Source organism: Oncorhynchus mykiss, chromosome 12, assembly GCF_057628025.1.
Source record: "Oncorhynchus mykiss isolate SJ-2025 chromosome 12, ASM5762802v1, whole genome shotgun sequence".
In the NCBI taxonomy this organism is placed as follows: Eukaryota; Metazoa; Chordata; class Actinopteri; order Salmoniformes; family Salmonidae; genus Oncorhynchus; species Oncorhynchus mykiss.
In genome coordinates, this window is record NC_143033.1 from 47,188,245 (window position 1) to 47,207,413 (window position 19,169).

General features: G+C 42.8%; 1 protein-coding gene across 4 annotated transcripts in view; it reads right to left on the reverse strand.

Annotated features, from left to right (window-relative positions):
- The window catches only part of LOC110537698 (double C2-like domain-containing protein beta), a 308,740-nt gene that overhangs the window by 24,946 nt on the left and 264,625 nt on the right, over positions 1 to 19,169 (reverse strand). For all 4 annotated transcript variants that reach the window (XM_021623935.3, XM_090192594.1, XM_021623936.3 and 1 more), the window contains one exon: positions 2,518 to 2,644. In XM_021623935.3, the coding sequence (XP_021479610.2) occupies positions 2,518 to 2,644 (127 nt within the window). The remainder of the gene's footprint in view (positions 1 to 2,517; positions 2,645 to 19,169) is intronic.

Here is a 19,169-nt window from a genome sequence, read left to right on the forward strand (position 1 = left end):
CTACTCACTGGACCCTATGATCACTCGGCTACGCATGACTCTCCCTAATGTCAATATGCCTTGTCCATTGCTGTTTTGGTTAGTGATTATTGTCTTATTTCACTGTAGAGCCTCCAGCCCTGCTCAATATGCCTTAGCTAACCCGTTTGTTCCACCTCCCACACATACACCTCCAAAAAGTTCTGGGACACTAAAGTCCATGGAGAATAAGAGCACCTCCTCCCAGCTGCCCACTGCACTGAGGCTAGGAAACACGTTCACCACCGATAAATCCACGATAATGGAGATTTTCAATAAGCATTTTTCTACGGCTTGCCATGCTTTCTACCTGGCTACCCCTACCCCGGTCAACAGCCCTGCACCCCCCACAGCAACTTGCCCAAGCCTCCCCATTTCTCCTTCACCCAAATCCAGATAGCTAATGCTCTGAAAGAGCTGCAAAATCTGGACCCCTACAAATCAGCCGGGCTAGAAAATCTGGACCCTCTCTTTCTAAAATGATCCGCCAAAATTGTTGCAACCCCTATTACTAGCCTGTTCAACCTCTCTTTCGTATCGTCTGAGATCCCCAAAGATTAGAACGCTGCCGCGGTCATCCCCCTCTTCAAAGGGGGAGACAGTCTAGACCCAAACTGCTACAGACCTATATCTATCCTACCCTGCCTTTCTAAGGTCTTCGAAAGCCAAGTTAATAAACATATCACCCACAATTTCGAATCCCACCGTACCTTCTCCGCTACGCAATCTGGTTTCCGAGCTGGTCATGGGTGCACCCCAGCCACGCTCAAGGTCCTAAACGATATCATAACCGCCATCGATAACAGATTGTACTGTGCAGCTGTATTCATCGACCTGGCCAAGGCTTTTGACTCTGTCAATCACCCCATTATTATCGGCAGACTCAACAGCCTTGGCTTCTCAAATGACAGCCTCGCCTGGTTCACCAACTACTTCTCAGACAGAGTTCAGTGTGTCAAATCGGAGGGCCTGTTGTCCGGACCTCTGGCAGTCTCTATGGGGGTGCCACAGAGTTCAATTCTCAGGCTGACTCTTTTCTCTGTATCCATCAATGATGTCACTCTTGCTTCTGGTGATTCTCTGATCCACCTCTACGCAGACGACACCATTCTGTATACTTCTGGCCCTTCTTTGGACACTGTGATAACAAACCTCCAGAGGAGCTTCAGTGACATACAACTCTCCTTCCGTGGCCTCCAACTGCTCTTAAATGCAAGTAAAACTAAATGCATGCGCTTCAACCGATGGCTTCCCGCACCTGCCCACCATCACTACTCTGGACAGTTCTGACTTAAAATATGTGGACAACTACAAATACCTAGGTGTCTGGATAGACTATAAACTCTCTTTCCAGACTCGCATTAAGCAACTCCAATCCTAAATCAAATCTAGAATTGGCTTCCTATTTCGCAACAAAGCATCCTTCACTCATGCTGCCAAACACACCCTAGTAAAACTGACTATCCTGCCGATCCTTGACTTCGGCGATATCATTTACAAAATAGCATCCAACACTCTACTCAGCAAATTGGATGCAGTCTATCACAGTGCCATCCGTTTTTGTCACCAAAGCCCCATATACCACCCACCACTGCGACCTGTATGCTCTCGTTGGCTGGCCCTCGCTTCATATTTGTCGCCAAACCCACTGGCTCCAGGTCATCTATAAGTCTTTGCTAGGGAAAGCCCCGCCTTATCTCAGCTCACTGGTCACCATAGAAGCACCCACCCGTAGCACGCGCTCCAGCAGGTATATCTCACTGGTCACCCCCAAAGCCAATTCCTCCTTTGGCTGCCTTTCCTTCCAGTTCTCTGCTGCCAATGACTGGAACAAATTGCAAAAATCACTAAAGCTGGAGACTCATATCTCCCTCACTAACTGTCAGAGCAGCTCACAGATCACTGCACCTGTATATAGCCCATCTGTTAATAGCCCATCCAACTACCTCATCCCCATACTGTTATTTTTTATTTTTTTGCTCCTTTGCACCCCAGTATCTCTACTTGCACATTCATCTTCTGCACATCTATCACTCCAGTGTTTAATTGCTATATTGTAATTATTTCACCACTATGGCCTATTTATTGTACCTCTCTTATCTTACCATATTTGTACACACCGTATATATACTTTTTCTATTGTGTTATTGACTGTATGTTTGTATATTCCATGTGTAACTCTGTGTTGTTGTTTGTGTTGCACAGCTTTGCTTTATCTTGGCCAGGTCGCAGTTGTAAATGAGAACTTTGTTCTCAACTAGCCTACCTGGTTAAATAAAGGTGAAAACATTAAACAAATTAATAACAGGATACATACAGTATTGCTGTCTTGCAACAAAAGGTATTTAGGCAAATTATCTGCACATAAAATAACATTATTTTAACTTAGCAGTGGAGACAAAATAAGCTATTTAACTTAGGATATGCTTAATTTTCCTGGATATGCCTCATTTTGGTTTTAAATGGGTAGATGAAAAAGGCAATTTGGAGATAACTTACAGGTAGCTGTTTCTCCAGGCAGTTGTAGAAGTTCTTGGTCTGGTTGGGCTTGAGTTTCTTGAGGGGGATGCGCGTCTCACCGATGAACTCATTGTGGCGGAACTTGTCCTCATCACACACTGAAATCCTGAAAGTATAGAACAGAGAGAGAGAGAGTCAGAGAGAGATCAAAAGATACAAAGCAGCTATGAGAGAGAAATAAAAAAGAAGACTGCAGAAGAGACAGAATAGGGAAAATTTAGATATTGAAAATTAGTCACATGGTCAGCAGCCGCAGAAGAGTTGAACTGACTATGGGCTACTATTTAATCAAAGCCAGTCACCAGGTTTCCTAGATTAGAAAATAACAGTTTACCTATATTTACTGTTTTTGTTTTTATGCATACATAATACACACATCAAATACGAAATGCAATCAATAGATAATAACATAATCAATCAAATACAGTAGTTACCCCAACAGTCTCTCCTACAGTTTCCCAACCTATCAAGACTTCAGAAATCCTTTGTGAACTCCTCTATGAACAGGTCTCCCACCAATGCACTCAAGTGACTAAAAGGCACTCGGGAGTCTAATCTCAGAGTGCCCTGAAATTAATTCCATGTACAGTACCAGTCAAAAGTTTGGACACACCTACCCATTCCAGGATGTAAATGTACACTGCTCAAAAAAATAAAGGGAACACTTAAACAACACAATGTAACTCCAAGTCAATCACACTTCTGTGAAATCAAACTGTCCACTTGGGAAGCAACACTGATTGACAATACATTTCACATGCTGTTGTGCAAATGGAATAGACAACAGGTGGAAATTATAGGCAATTAGCAAGACACCCCCAATAAAGGAGTGGTTCTGCAGGTGGGGACCACAGACCACTTCTCAGCTCCTGTGCTTCCTGGCTGAGGTTTTGGTCACTTTTGAATGCTGGCGGTGCTTTCACTCTAGTGGTAGCATGAGACGGAGTCTACAACCCACACAAGTGGTTCAGGTAGTGCAGCTCATCCAGGATGGCACATCAATGCGAGATGTGGCAAGAAGGTTTGCTGTGTCTGTCAGCGTAGTGTCCAGAGCATGGAGGCGCTACAAGGAGACAGGCCAGAACATCAGGAGACGTGGAGGAGGCCGTAGGAGGGCAACAACCCAGCAGCAGGACCGCTACCTCTGCCTTTGTGCAAGGAGGAGCAGGAGGAGCACTGCCAGAGCCCTGCAAAATGACCTCCAGCAGGCCACAAATGTGCATGTGTCTGTTCAAATGGTCAGAAACAGACTCCATGAGGGTGGTATGAGGGCCCGACGTCCACAGGTGGGGGTTGTGCTTATACAGCCCAACACCGTGCAGGACGTTTGGCATTTGCCAGAGAACACCAAGATTGGCAAATTCGCCACTGGCGCCCTTGTGCTCTTCACAGATGAAAGCAGGTTCACGCTGAGCACGTGACAGACGTGACATTCTGGAGACGCCGTGGAGAACGTTCTGCTGCCTGCAACATCCTCCAGCATGACCGGTTTGGCGGTGGGTCAGTCATGGTGTGGGGTGGCATTTCTTTGGGTGGCCGCACAGCCCTCCATGTGCTCGCCAGAGGGAGCCTGACTGCCATTAGGTACCGAGATGAGATCCTCAGACCCCTTGTGAGACCATATGCTCGTGCGGTTGGCCCTGGGTTCCTCCTAATGCAAAACAATGCTAGACCTCATGTGGCTGGAGTGTGTCAGCAGTTCCTGCAAGAGGAAGGCATTGATGCTACGGACTGGCCCGCCCGTTCCCCCGACCTGAATCCAATTGAGCACATCTGGGACATCATGTCTCGCTCCATCCACCACAGACTGTCCAGGAGTTGGTGGATGCTTTAGTCCAGGTCTGGGAGGAGATCCCTCAGGAGACCATCCGCCACCTCATCAGGAGCATGCCCAGGCGTTGTAGCGAGGTCATATAGGCACGTGGAGGCCACACACACTACTGAGTCTCATTTTGACTTGTTTTAAGGACATTACATCAAAGTTGGATCAGCCTGTAGTGTGGTTTTCCACTTTAATTTTGAGTGTGACTCCAAATCCAGACCTCCATGGGTTGATAAATTTGATTTCCATTGATCATTTTTGTGTGATTTTGTTGTCAGCACATTCAACTATGTAAAGAAAAAATATTAATATTAGTATTTAATAACAATATTTCATTCATTAAGATCTAGGATGTGCTATTTTAGTGTTCCCCTCATTTTTTGAGCAGTGTATTTAAAAAAACTATTGTCTACCTTGTAGAATAATAGTGAAGACATCAAAACTATGAAATAACACATATGGAATCAGGCCTTCATGGTCAAATTTCTGCAAAGAAACCACGACTAAAGGACATCAATAAGAAGAAGAGACTTGCTTGGGCCAAGAAACACAAGCATTGGACATTAGACCGTTGGAAATCGGTCCTTTGGTCTGATGAGTCCAAATGTAAGGTTTTTGGTTCCAACCGCTGTGTCTTTGTGAGATGCAGAATAGGTGAATGGATGATCTGCGCATGTGTAGTTCCCACCGTGAAGCACGGAGAAGGTGGTGTGATGGTGCTTTTCTGGTGACACTGTCAGTGATAAAATATATTTTTGGTTTGTTAACACTTTTGGTTACTACACGAATCACAATGTGTAATTTCATAGTTTGATGCCTTCTATATTATTTTATAATGTAGAAAATAGTCAAATAAAGAAAATCTCTTGAGTAGGCGTCTCCAAACTTTTGACTGGTACTGTATGTGGCATGTAAAACCTAAAGGCTGTTTTGTCTAGATCTTAGGTGACAAAAGGATATTAGCTATTCCTGGGAGCGAGTGGGATATTTTATATTTCTATATATCAGGAGCGATTTGAGCTAGTAAGGTAGTTTCTGTAGGAGAGCTTTGTAAATGAACAGAAGGCAATGTTCCATTCTCCCCATTGCTAGTGATGGCCAGACCACTTCATATGATTGAAAATAACCCTATTCCTCCTCTCTGAGAATACTGGAGTTGGTCCTTGCTTTCTCACGTAGCATTTTAAAGCTGGCTGACCAAGTGGTCCAGTGTGGACCAGTTGTTAAGAGTGTAGTGCTAGCAATGCCATGATTGTGGGTTCAACATACTTGAAGAGGGGCTGAACTTACTGATTTAGCCTTAGGTTTCAATCATCCTCATTAGGAAATGCTACCCGAGAATGAGGTTTGGGACTTGGAGGCATGCTTTGATGTGGGTGTCTCTTGTATGCAAGGTTATTATAGTTTAGTTTTTTTGTTGAGGTTTTAATGTCATTTACATTTGGATCTATTGAAATGATTAAATATTGTCCATTGTGTAAATGTATTGAATGTCCCTAACTAGCCCTATAGGGATATCCAAAGTCAAACCAAATTTGCCATGGTCAGTGTGCTGGGCATTACGATCAGGTTGTATGTAGTTGCGCTCCAAATTAATGATTACTTGGGTACTGCTATCTGTGTGCAGGATTGAAATAAACCCAACCCAATGAAAACTATCCAGTACCCTACATTCTGTAACATACCATTTTTCCCTAAAAATCTCAGTTTTGGACAAGACTCACTATAGCTTCCTGCCCTTGATTGATACCTAGCTATACTCAGCGTGCTTTTGGCTTGTTAGCAACCTAATGAAGAGACACTCTGGATGACACTAGTGTAAGGCCAGGATAAAGAATAATAATCCGTGGACACAGCGACTTCAGATATTGTCTCCAAGGTTTAATAAGAGCAACCACACATCTTCAGGGGACAAATAAAATATAAGGATCAATCTTATGAGCAGAGGGCTGGCCCCTGCTATGGAAACTTACCCTAAACTAAAGCTATGCCAGAAACTCCTGCACTTTATAGTCCGAGCCACAGCATCCGCTATCAAAATAAAAGTCAAATTACAGTCCCACACTAGCGTAGCTAGGCAATACATCGTCCCCAGTTAACACCCACCCTTATGAATGGTTAAAGCAAGTCATATAATGCACTGAGCATAATAACAGGGGCTACAGTGGCTTGAGAAAATATTCACCCCCCTTGGCATTTTTTTATATTTTGTTGCCTTACAACCTGGAATTTAAATGGTTTGTATCATTTGATTTACACAACATGCCTACTACTTTGAAGATGCAAAATACTTTTTTATTGTGAAACAAACAAGAAATAAGACAAAAAACAGAAAACTTGACCTTGCATAACTATTCACCCCCCCAAAGTCAATATTTTGTAGAGCCACCTTTTGCAGCAATTACAGCTGCAAGTCTCTTGGGGTATGTCTCTATAAGCTTGGCACATCTAGCCACTGGGATTTTTGCCCATTCTTCAAGGCAAAACTGCTTCAGCTGCTTCAAGTTGGATGGGTTCCGCTGGTGTACAGCAATCTTTAAGTCATACAACATATTCTCAATTGGGTTGAGGTTTGGGCTTTGACTAGGCCATTCCAAGACATTTAAATGTTTCCCCTTAAACCACTCAAGTGTTGCTTTAGCAGTATGCGTAGGATCATTGTCCTGCTGGAAGGAGAACCACCGTCCCATTCTCAAATCTCTGGAAGACTGAAGCAGGTTTCCCTCAAGAATTCCCCTGTATTTAGTGCCATCCATCATTCCTACAATTCTGACCAGTTTCCCAGTCCCTGCAGATGAAAAACACTTCAAAAGCATGATGCTGCCACCACCATTCTTCACTGTGGGGATGGTGTTCTCGGGGTGATGAGAGGTGTTGCGTTTGTGCCAGACATAACATTTTCCTTGATGGCCAAAAATCAAAATTTTAGTCTCATCTGACCAGAGAACCTTCTTCCATATGTTTGGGGAGTCTCCCACATGCCTTTTGATGAACACCAAACGTGTTTGCTTAGTCTTTTCCTTAAGCAATGGCTTTTTTTCTGGCCACTCCGCAAAGCCCAGCTCTGTGGATTGTACGGTTTAAAGTGGTACTATGGACAGATACTCCAATCTCCACTATGGAGCTTTGCAGCTCCTTCAGGGTTATCTTGGGTCTCTTTGTTGCCTCTCTGATTAATGCCCTCCTTGCCTGGTCCGTGAGTTTTAGTGGGCAGGTCTCTCTTGGCATGTTTGTTGTTTAATAATGGATGTAATGGTGCTCCGTGGGATGTTCAAAGTCTTGGATATTTTTTCATAACCCAACCCTGATCTGTACTTCTCCACAACTTTGTCCCTGACCTGTTTGGAGAGCTCCTTGGTCTTCATGGTGTCGCTTGCTTGATGGTGCCCCTTGCTTAGTGGTGTTCCAGACTCTGTGGCCTTTCATGTGACAGATCATGTGATAATTAGTTAAATAAAGTCCACCTGTGTGCAATCTAATTATGTGACTTCTGAAGGTAGTTGGTTACACCAGATCGTATTTAGGAGCTTCATAGCAAAGGGGGTGAATACATATGCACGCACCACTTTTCCGTTATTTTTTTTTTTCACTTCACCTATTTGGACTATTTTGTGTATGTACATTACATTTCCATTTAAATTACAGGTTGTAATGCAACAAAATAGGAAAAACTCCAAGGGAGATGAATACTTTGCAAGGCACTTTTTACAGTTTGAACATAAAGTGTTACAGATTTCTCTTTCAGCCTCTTCTCAGCGAGCCCCTCTCTACCTCCCATAACACCTTGGGGGCTCTTTAATGATCTGTAACAATTCTGCCCTCCTTTTGAGCATTTCATTCAGTTCTAATAACTACACAGAATGTTCTCAACAGTGTGTGTATATGAACAGTGCTTTTGCAAGCACAATCATCCAATGTTTTCCTTTGTGTGGCGTATAGTACATCTATTTACATCTATCTATTGAGCTCATGATGTGTGAAATTAGTTATTTCCTCAGTGTGTAATTGATTGATAGGTGGAGGGAAACCATGGGCCTTCGTACAACAAATTATAATTACATTCCACTCATGAGGGGCAAATCTAATCGCAGCAGCAACATTAGAAACGCCATTGAGCAGTCACCAATTTATCCTATGGACAGGTGGTACAGATTTCAAATAAATTAATTTAGAGAGGAAATGGATTTGCTGGCTGTGGAACGTATGTGGGCTTCTTTCTCATCCTCTGTTGTTTCTGTTGAATTTTACAGGTGGTAAAGGCGCGTTATGAGATGAATAGAACATCTGAATTCGATGAAGGCGCAGAGAAAATAGTTTTGTGGCTTCTCCAGAGGAGTGAGGACATATTCTTTCCTTTTCAATCTCGTCTCGCCTGCAAAAAACAATCACATTTCACTCCGAAAATGTTCTCAATATTTCTTGTAAAAGTAACTAGAGAATCAGTCCCATTTAGATTATGACTGGTAAAAATGTATCTTGGAGAACAATGAGTATCATTGACATCCATGTAGTTTCTGTGATTAGTTGGTGAAACTATACTTGATTTAAGTTGCTCTAGATATGACGAGTACTTGCTAAAATGACAAAAATGTGATGTTTTCCTAAAACAAAGTTACATTTATGGGGATTTGGTGGTGAGTCGGTGGACACAAATGGGTTCAATTTCACCATGAGTGGCTCAGTGATTTTCACAGTTCTATTATCACAAATGTTCAATTACATCAATTACTCTGACAGCTTATGGAAAACGATGCAATTGAGCAAGGTTAATGACACACTGATTAGCGAACACCTAAAACAGGAGTGTGGACCGTTTTTGGCGTCTTACGATGAGTTATCAAAGTGGAAGCTGATTATATTAGCGAAAACGCCACATGGGATGTGTTTTGCTTTCTATGACCTTGTTTACAGCTTTGGGTGGATCGAAATGAAAAGCACCACAGTCATTATCTTCTCAAAATGTTAGCGATGAAGTGCTAGCTTGCTTGACAGCCCAGCATGCTTAAAGTCATGATTGAAGGTGAAAAGGTCAGTAGTTCTGTGTTTTGATGAATAAATAACAAACATTGTAAATAACATTGGTACTTAGAACCCTTCATTCTCAAACACAATGAGAGATTCAGGACTATAGACCAAATGCATTTTCTCCCCAAGGTATACACTCATACACTTCACCTTGTGGATGTAAAAGGAATGGACAGGTGTGAGAGATATAGTTGAAACTCCCTCTAGCAAATTCATACACCCTCCCAATGGCTTTAAACCCTTGACTGAATGAGTACACCCTTTTCAGGGGGCCCAAGCACAGTGAAGGCTAGTAGTGGCCCTCCCATTCATCCTTAGCCAAGTATTGACCAATTGACAATATCATCAACTACTCATTTCACTTCATTAGCCTAACATTTTAGTTGAGGATAAACTGCTAGTGGCCCTCCCATTCATCCTTAATCAAATATCGACCAATTGACAATATCATCAACTACTCATTCCACTTCATTAGCCTAACATTTTAGTTGAGGATAAATTGGTGTAAGTTGGTGTGTACAGATGGTTAAGGTTAGGATTGAGGGAGGAGAAACTGATCCCAGATATGTACCTGGGGAAACTTCACCCCGGAGCAGGTGAATATCACAAACTACTTCTGACTGCAGTGGCACGAGGGCAATGCCATTCAACATGGGAGATGGCATTGATTTGGATTCAAAACAGAGAACAAGATTCTTAGGCACATTATAGGGCTCTGATTTGGAAGGAAATAGTAAACATAATTAAGATTTTAATAAATCTTAAATTAGTTTTGTTGGATAAATAATTTAGAGTTTAACCATAAAAATGGTGAAGTCTCATTTTGAGTGATATTTCTACAACAAGGTTTTGGTTGAATAAAGGTTGAAAATGAAAAAATCTGATGAGATGGAGGTAGTACACAATGCCAACTCAAACGTGGTTGTATTTGTGAATCCTCAATTTGACTTTAATTGATAAACAAATCAGGTAACAATGTTGCTGTTTCTGAGCGATGACAGCTTTTGTGTGTAATTAAAACGATGCCACCAAATATTGAATGTAAAATGTATTGTCACAACAACAATAACATGTCCAAAAGATCAAAAACAGCACCAGACATTGCTGCAGTGGATGTCAAATCAGACCTGGACTCTATTCGAAGTCCTTATTGTTTCAATACTCGTGCCAACATTCAGTGACAAACCTGCCCAGCTCTAGCCAGCCTGCTCACAGTGTGTGAGATATGGAATGGTGGTGAGGGGATGGAGAGAAGGAGGGAGTGAGCAAGCGATGGAGGGGAGAGAGAGGGTGAAACACACAGCTATCTCTCCCTGTAGGCCTAATCCAGCTGTCACACCCCAGCTCTCCTCCTCAGTGACAGGATAAACAGGACCTCTCTCCCTCGTTCCGTTCGCTCCCATTTCCCAGCTTGCCCAGCTTCCAGTGCCCTGCTCATCCATCTCCATTATGTCCTGTTGGGAGCGAGCCATGGACAGCCCCAGGGGGAAAGAGAGGGCAGCCCCCATCCATGATCCATGCCACAGCTGTGGTTCCCCTACAATTCCGCTTTAGAAATTACATTCCATCTCTGAATATATCTCTGTCGAAGCCCCCTCACCAACTCATATCCATTCTCACCATCTCCATTGTAGCTTTATGCTGCAGTGTAACATAGTACCTTACTGTCATTTGACTCAGCTCAGGTATAGCGATACATTCACTTTCCTCTCTGCTCGTCATTGTAGGGGTGTGGGGTAAATTGAGCCAAAGGGGTAAGTTTAGCCACCCTTGTTTTTAAGAAACCCCAAATTACTAAGTTGGCCAAAGATTTAGGAAGAGGTCGTCATTTCATGGAGTCTGTGAAGGAAGAACCCACATTGAAAGTAGTAAGCAAGTTAGGTTTTACCAAGTCAAATAAATGTATTGTGTTAAAGGTTTCATGATGCTTGTATCTAAACCAAAGTCGATCATTTAAGATTGTTCTATACATCAGTTTGGGTCTCTATAAACATCAATATAAGATCTTAAACCTAGAATGAAAGTGCATCCTTGTAGCTATGTGGGCTAATATAGTCAAAATGTTTGTCTTGGGTTAAGTTTAGCTAATGGTTGAGCCAATGGCAAGTTGAGCAAATTGAGGTGTTTTCTTCCCATCCGTAATATAATAAATTATTGCTGGGATATGAGGTTACAACAGGGCTGGCCTATGTTAAAACTGTGGTCCAGAGTGGGTGGCAAGGAATAAGTAATTCCTAAATATTTTTTTTTAAAAAGCACTGAATTTGGGACAAATCATTCACTAAACCCTAAACCTCAACTAAATCTTGTATTAAATCATGTGGAAATTCAGCAAGATGAGGTGACTAAACTGCTTAGAGTTAGCCTGGATTTGAACTGTCATGGTCAAAACATATTGATACAACAGTAGCTAAAATGGGGAGAAGTATGTCCGTGGTAAGGCCCTGCTCTACCTCCTTGACAGCACTGTCAACAAGGCAGGTCCTAAAGGCCCTAGTTTTGTCGCACCTGGACTACTGTTCAGTCGTGTGGTCAGGTGCCACAAAAAATGACAAAAAAATGGTCCAAAAAATGACAAAAAATTGCAATTGGTTCAGACCAGGGCTGCACAGCTGGCCCTTGGATGACCACAGAGAGCTAATATTAATAATATGCATGTCAATCTCTCCTTGCTCAAAGTGGAGGAGAGATTGACTTCATCACTGCTTGTATTTATGAGAGGTATTGACATGTTGAATGCACTGAGCTGTCTGTTTGAACTACTGGCGCACAGCTCGGACACCCATGCATACTCCACAAGACATGCCACAAGAGGTCTCTTCACATTCCCCAAGTCTAGAACAGACTATGGAACGTGCACAGTACTAAATAGAGCCATGACTACATGAAACTCTATTCCACATCAAGTAACTCATGCAAGCAGTAAAATTAGATTTAAAAAATAGATAAACACCTTATGGAACAGCGGGGACTGTGAAGCAACACAAACATAGGCACAGACACATGCATACACGCAATAGCATACGCACTATACACATACGTACACATGGATTTTGCACTGTATATATGTGGTAGTGGTGGAGTAGGGGCCTGAGGGCACACAGTGTGTGAATGTATTGTAATGTTTTTAATATTGTATAAACTGCCTTAATTTTGCTGGACCCCAGGAAGAGTAACCACACCAGCTTGGCAGCAGCTAATGGGGATCCATGATAAATACAAATCCAATGATCCAAAACATGCAGTCAAATCTACATGAAAACGGATAAAAGGAAACAAAATTGAAGTTTTTGAATGGCCTAGTCAAAGTCCATACCTAATCCCAGTTGAGATGTTGTGGCAGGACTTGAAACGATTAGTTCATGCTTGAAAACTCACAAATGTTGCTGAGTGAAAGTAGCTCTGCATGCAAGAGTGGGCCAAAATTCCTCCACAGCAATGTGAGAGACTGATCAACAACTACAGGAAGAATTTGGTTGCAGTCATTGCAGCTAAAGGTGGCACAACCAGTTAGAATTGGGTGTTGCATAACTTTGATATTTAAATAAATAATTGCCATTTTTTTGTTATTTGTAAACTCAGGTTCCCTTGATCTAATATTAGGGTTTGGTTGAAGATCTCAAAATAGAGAAATAGAGAAAATCTGAAAAGGAGCAAATACTTTTTCACGACACTGTATGTTTGTGGGGGGTTGCTCTCTTTGCAGTGGTTTAAAATTAACTGAACGCAGTGACGTCTCTGTTTGGTGCTCTGTCAGCAATTGTGGGACGATTCTCTGCTCCAAGAATAAATGTCCAAAAAGAAAAAGGACATTCATTTAAATAGTAGTCAAGCCTCAGCGTGCTCACTTCAATGTTCTAAGCATCCCCCCTACCTCTTTTCATACGCATGTCACACGTTCGTAAACACAGAGTGAAAATTATATCTTTGGAAGATGTGAGTCTATCAAATTAACCAATTACGCAGAGGTCAGTGAGTGGGAACGCATTTTGTTTGATATGATTGGTGATAGCTTATGTTTCACAGAGCAATCAGGATAAATCGGGTCAAAATGGGCTAAGTAGAACATACAACTGTGTCCTACAATGGATGGCAGGTGGCTTAGATTAGAGACAGATGTGCAACTGGGTCGCAGGAGTGCAAGAGGGCAACAGGTTCGAATCCCAAGTCTGACGGTATAAAAATGTGATACCATCTCCTAATACTAAGAATCCAAAAGGCATATGTTGTAAGCATGACATTTAATGGACATCTTGTTCAACTTCACTGCTTGAGGACATCCTAATACTGATTCGAGCAACAATCCCCTTTACCAAAAATGAACCCATTGAATGTCTATCTCAACTGAACCTGGACCTGAATGGGTTGTCTTGAGTTTGTTGAAGACAAATCCCTGCTCAACAGAGCCTTGAAACCAAGCCATCACTCCTTGTGTACACATCTGTCTATCATTGCAGAAAACTAGGGTAAGCTTCTCGTAGTGAGACAATTAATATATAAATTAACCCGGGCAAACAAAGAGTGAATCGTTGGAGGCATTGAGGGTCAGTGCAGACACTCCAATCCGCTGCCTGGGATTAGTGAACAGCAGATAATTACAGAGTCTGCATTATAAAGGGAATAGGATGGCATTTGGGACACACATTGTAGTGTGTTTAAGAGCCGTATACAGATTTAATTGACTCCTGGTAAGGATAAAGGGGAGAAACACAAACACACATCTCTTCACGGATGATCCACAATACAAGTGTTTAGTTTGACTTCAATGCATATTCCAAAAAATAAATAATGTGATTTCTAGTATTGGGTTCTGAGAATATGAAATAATATTTTATTAATGTCACTGAGGGAGAGAGGGGAATGTATAACGTTTACATTCTGTCCGGATATGTTATTGTAAGCCATCAGGGATCCTTTGGGAGGAGAAGAGACACAGTCATGTACAAGTCAACATGACAGCCGTGAGTTGGGGAGGAGTGAGAACTTTGGGGACGAGGTCAGGTCAGATGAAGTGAGGAAGAACAGATATCGATAAGGTTCTGTCTAGCAACAGAGATGCATTGGCTGTTCAGATGTGTAGTAGACTCAGCATAGGAGAAAGGGTTAAATATCAGTGCTTGTGTGAATATGTTTGTCTCTGCTGTATCGACCCAATGGGTGAATAAACTTGGTTTGAGCTTTATTAAGTGTCCGTGAGTTTTAATAGATTCATTTAGAACCTAACACTAGAACACTAACTCTGTCCAATACTGAATAATCACTCCTCTTGGCCCTTGTGAAGAGAGAGGGAGAGGAGTGATGGCGGATGACAGGGAAGCTGTCAAATTAGGCTGAGGCTAATGCAGTGTGTGGCTAAGGAAGCCTTACTGCTGAGCCTATACGATTATCTCAGCGTCTCATAATGTTTATAAGGAGCAGGGCCTTTGCCTCATCTCTCCCATGTGTTATGACTGAGTACAGTATGTTCCTATGCTCTCAGGTGATGGGCTGCTGATTACCTCCACTTACCCAGCTCCAGTGAAACATGCTGGTATAGCTGGTGTGGTTAATTTAGTATCTTCATTATGGTTGTTGGAGTAACTGAAATCATTTGAAGGTGGTTTCAATGGGAACCCTTCAGATGAAATGGGTTCCATTGCTACCAGGTAATAGTTTACGTGCTCCATGCTGTATGCTTGAATGCCCCTTTCCAAGGATATTTAGAACACCCCGAACCTGAAATAATATCCCTTTGTTTTTTAGAGAAGGTAGAGGGACTTCAATTTGGACTTGAGAGGGCATCAAATGTTCTGCATGCGGCTATGGAAACATGACCTGTTTCATCGGACGTGCTACTTTGTCCAGGAACAGCTGTTTCACTCTCTCAGTCTCTCTCTCAGTTTCTATTAACGTTTGAGCATACTGAAGAACGATCTAGCCTTAATGGCCATGTATTCTTATAATCTCCACCCGGCACAGCCAGAAGAGGACTGCCCACCCCTCGGAGCCTGGTTCCTCTCAGGTTCCTCCTAGCCACTGTGCTTCTGCCATTACCTTGTGAAGACTTACAGAAAACGTTTGACCTCTGTCATTGCCAACAAAGGGTATATAACAAAGTATTGCCACTGATGTGCGTAGCGCGTAAAATATGTTTGTCCTCAGTTGCATCACTCACTCCCGAGTTCCAAACTGCCTCTGGAAACAATGTCAGCACAAAGTATTGAGATAAACTTTTGTTATTGACCAAATACTTATTTTCCACCATCATTTGCAAATAAATTCATAAAAAATCCTACAATGTGATTTTCTGGATTTTTATTTCTCATTTTGTCATAGTTTAAGTGTACCTATGATGAAAATTACAGGCCTCTCTCATCTTTTTAAGTGGGAGAACTTACACAATTGGTGGCTGACTAAATACTTTTTTGCCCCACTGTACATATAAATGGATGAGACAGCTTTCTACTGCCTGAGCTATGTTGTTGACGCAAATTGAGAAGAGCATGGGGCCTAGGATTGAGACAGCAGATGTTCTGACTTTATACACTGTACTCTTCGAGAGAGGTAGTTAGCAAACCAGGCCAAATACCCCTCAGAGACACCAATACTCCTTTGCCGGCCCACAAGAATGGAATGTTCAGCCGTATCAAAACCTTTGGACAAGTAAATAAAAAAGCAGCACAACATTGCTTAGTGACAAGGGCAATGGTGACATCATTGAGGACCTTTAAGGTTGAAGTGACACATCCATAACCTGAGCAGAAACCAGATTGCATACCAGAAAGAATGCTAGACATCAAGAAAGCCAGTCAGTTGATTATTGACACGTTTTTCCAAAAACTTCTGATAAACAGGGCAAAATAGAAAATTAGGATCAGCTAACTCCCCCTTTAAATAAATTACGCACTGTGGCTGCCTTCCAAGCAATGGGAACCTCCCCAGAGAGGAGAGACAGGTTAAAATGGTCAGAGATAGAATTGGTGATGATAGGGCAGCAACCTTAAAGATGAAAGGGCCTAAACCATCTGTCATAATTCCGTTTTTTTTATTTTGTAATACATTTGCAAAAATGTCTATGTCTTTTTGATTTGTCATTATGGGGTATTGTCAGTAGACTGATTTAAAAAAATCAATTTCAGAATAAGGTTGTAATGTAAAAAAATGTGGAAAAAGTCAAGGGATCTGAATACTTTCCCGAATGCACTGTAAGTCTGGGCAGCGAGCTCGGTTGTCATCGATCACTAGACCAGAAATAGTCTGTTTTTATAGTCAGTTTAAATTTTTTTCCTACATCCAAATAAGCACAGTTGACACCATCGAGGTGCGGATGTTTACTTTTTACACACATTTTTTTTCAGTTTCATCCTAAGAACAGATTGTAGTGGTAAAATAAAAAGGGATACATTTTTTGGTGCCATTTAGGGGAAATGGAATTCTATGCATCACACCAGCCAGAAGAGGCTCTGTGAAGGTTCGTTTCAATTCATTCGCTGTGGCCTCGCTCTAGTGTTGCAGCTCAGCCAAAGTTATTTTCAGCCTTGGGTGAATTTTGACTCGTTCTACTGTCCAGCCTACAGGAAGTACATGTACTAAGGTCTATTCAATGCTGGTCTGACCAATCTGAATGAATGTTTCAAGATTGTTTTGATCATGAGGACTGGGATATGTTCCGGGTTGCCTCTGAGAATAACATTGACGTATACATTGACGTATACATTGATACAGTGACTGAGTTCATCAGGAAGTGTATAGGGGATGTTGTTCCCCCTGTGACTATTAAAACCTACCCAAACCAACTGTGGATAGATGGCAGCATATGCACAAAACTGAAAGCGTGACCACTGTACTTAACCACGTCAAGGTGAATGGGAATAAGGTAAAATACAAACAGTTCTGTTATGCCCTCCATAAGGCAATAAATCAGGCAAAATGTCAGTACCCAGACAAAGTAGAGTTGCAATTTAACGGCTCAGACACGAGATGTATGTGGCAGGGACTCCAGACAATCATGGATTACAAAGGGAAAACCAGCCACTTCGCAGACGCCTTGCTCCCGGACAAGCTAATAAACACCTTCTTCACCCTCCTTGTGGACAACATAGTGACACCGACGCAGCCCGCTCCTAAGGACTGTGGGCTCTTGTTCTCAATAGGCTGACGTGAGTAAGACATTTAAGCGTGTTAACCCTCGAAAGGCAGCCGGCCCAGATGGCATCCCTAGCCGCATCCTCAGGGCATGCGCAGACCAGCTGGTTGGCGTGTTTACGGACATATTCAATCTCTCCCTATCCCAGCCTGCTGTCCCCACTCGCTTCAAGATGTCCACCATTGTTCCTGTACCCAAGAAAGCAAAGGTAACTAAATGACTATTGCCCTGTAGCACTCACTTCTGTCATCATGAAGTGCTTTGAGAGATTAGTTAAGGATCATATCACCTCCACCTTACCTGACAGCCTAGACCGACTTCAATTTGCATACAGCCCCAATAGATCCACAGACGATGCAATTGCCATCATACTGCACACTGCCTTATCCCATCTGGACAAGAAGAATACATACTGCACGTAAGAATGCTGTTCATTGACGACAGCTCAGCCTTCAACACCATAGTACCTTCCAAGCTCATCATTAAGCTTGGGGCCCTGGGTCTGAACCCAGACTTGTGCAACTGGGTCCTGGACTTCCTGACAATCAATCAATCAATCAAATTTATTTTATATAGCCCTTCGTACATCAGCTGATATCTCAAAGTGCTGTACAGAAACCCAGCCTAAAACCCCAAACAGCAAGCAATGCAGGTGAAGAAGCACGGTGGCTAGGAAAAACTCCCTAGAAAGGCCAAAACCTAGGAAGAAACCTAGAGAGGAACCAGGCTATGTGGGGTGGCCAGTCCTCTTCTGGCTGTGCCGGGTGGAGATTATAACAAAACATGGTCAAGATGTTCAAATGTTCATAAATGACCAGCATGGTCGAATAATAATAAGGCAGAATAGTTGAAACTGGAGCAGCAGCACAGTCAGGTGGACTGGGGACAGCAAGGAGTCATCATGTCAGGTATTCCTGGGGCATGGTCCTAGGGCTCAGGTCCTCCGAGAGAGAGAAAGAAAGAGAGAATTAGAGAGAGCATATGTGGGATGGCCAGTCAACACCTCCACTATGCTGATCCTCAACACAGGGGCCCCACAAGGGTGCATGCTCAGCCCCCTCCTGTACTCCCTGTTCACCCATGACTGCATGGCCACGCACGCCTCCAACTCAATCATCAAGTTTGCAGACGACACAACAGTAGTAGGCTTGATTACCAAAAATTAAGAGACAGCCTACAGGGAGGTGGTGCGGGCCCTGTCGGAGTGGTGGCAGGAAAATAACATCTGCCTCAACGTCAACAAAACAAAAGAGCTGATCATGGATTTCAGGAGACAGCAGAGGGAGCACTCCCCCACCCACATCGACGGGCCGCAATGGAGAAGGTGATAAACTTCAAGTTCCTCTGTGTACACATCAATGACAATCTGAAATGGTCACCCCACACAGACAGTGTGGTGAAAAAGACGCAACAGCGCCTCTTTAACCTCAGGAGGCTGAAGAAATGTGGCTTGGCCCCTAAGACAGTCACACACTTCTACAGACGCACAATTGAGAGCATCCTGTTGGGCTGTATCCCCTCGTAGTATGGCAACCGCACCACCCACAAACGCAGGGCTCTCCAGAGGGTGGTGCGGTTTGCCCAACTTAACTCCAGGGGCACAATGCCTGCCCTCTAGGACATCTACAGCACCCGATGTCACAGAAAGCCCATAAAGAT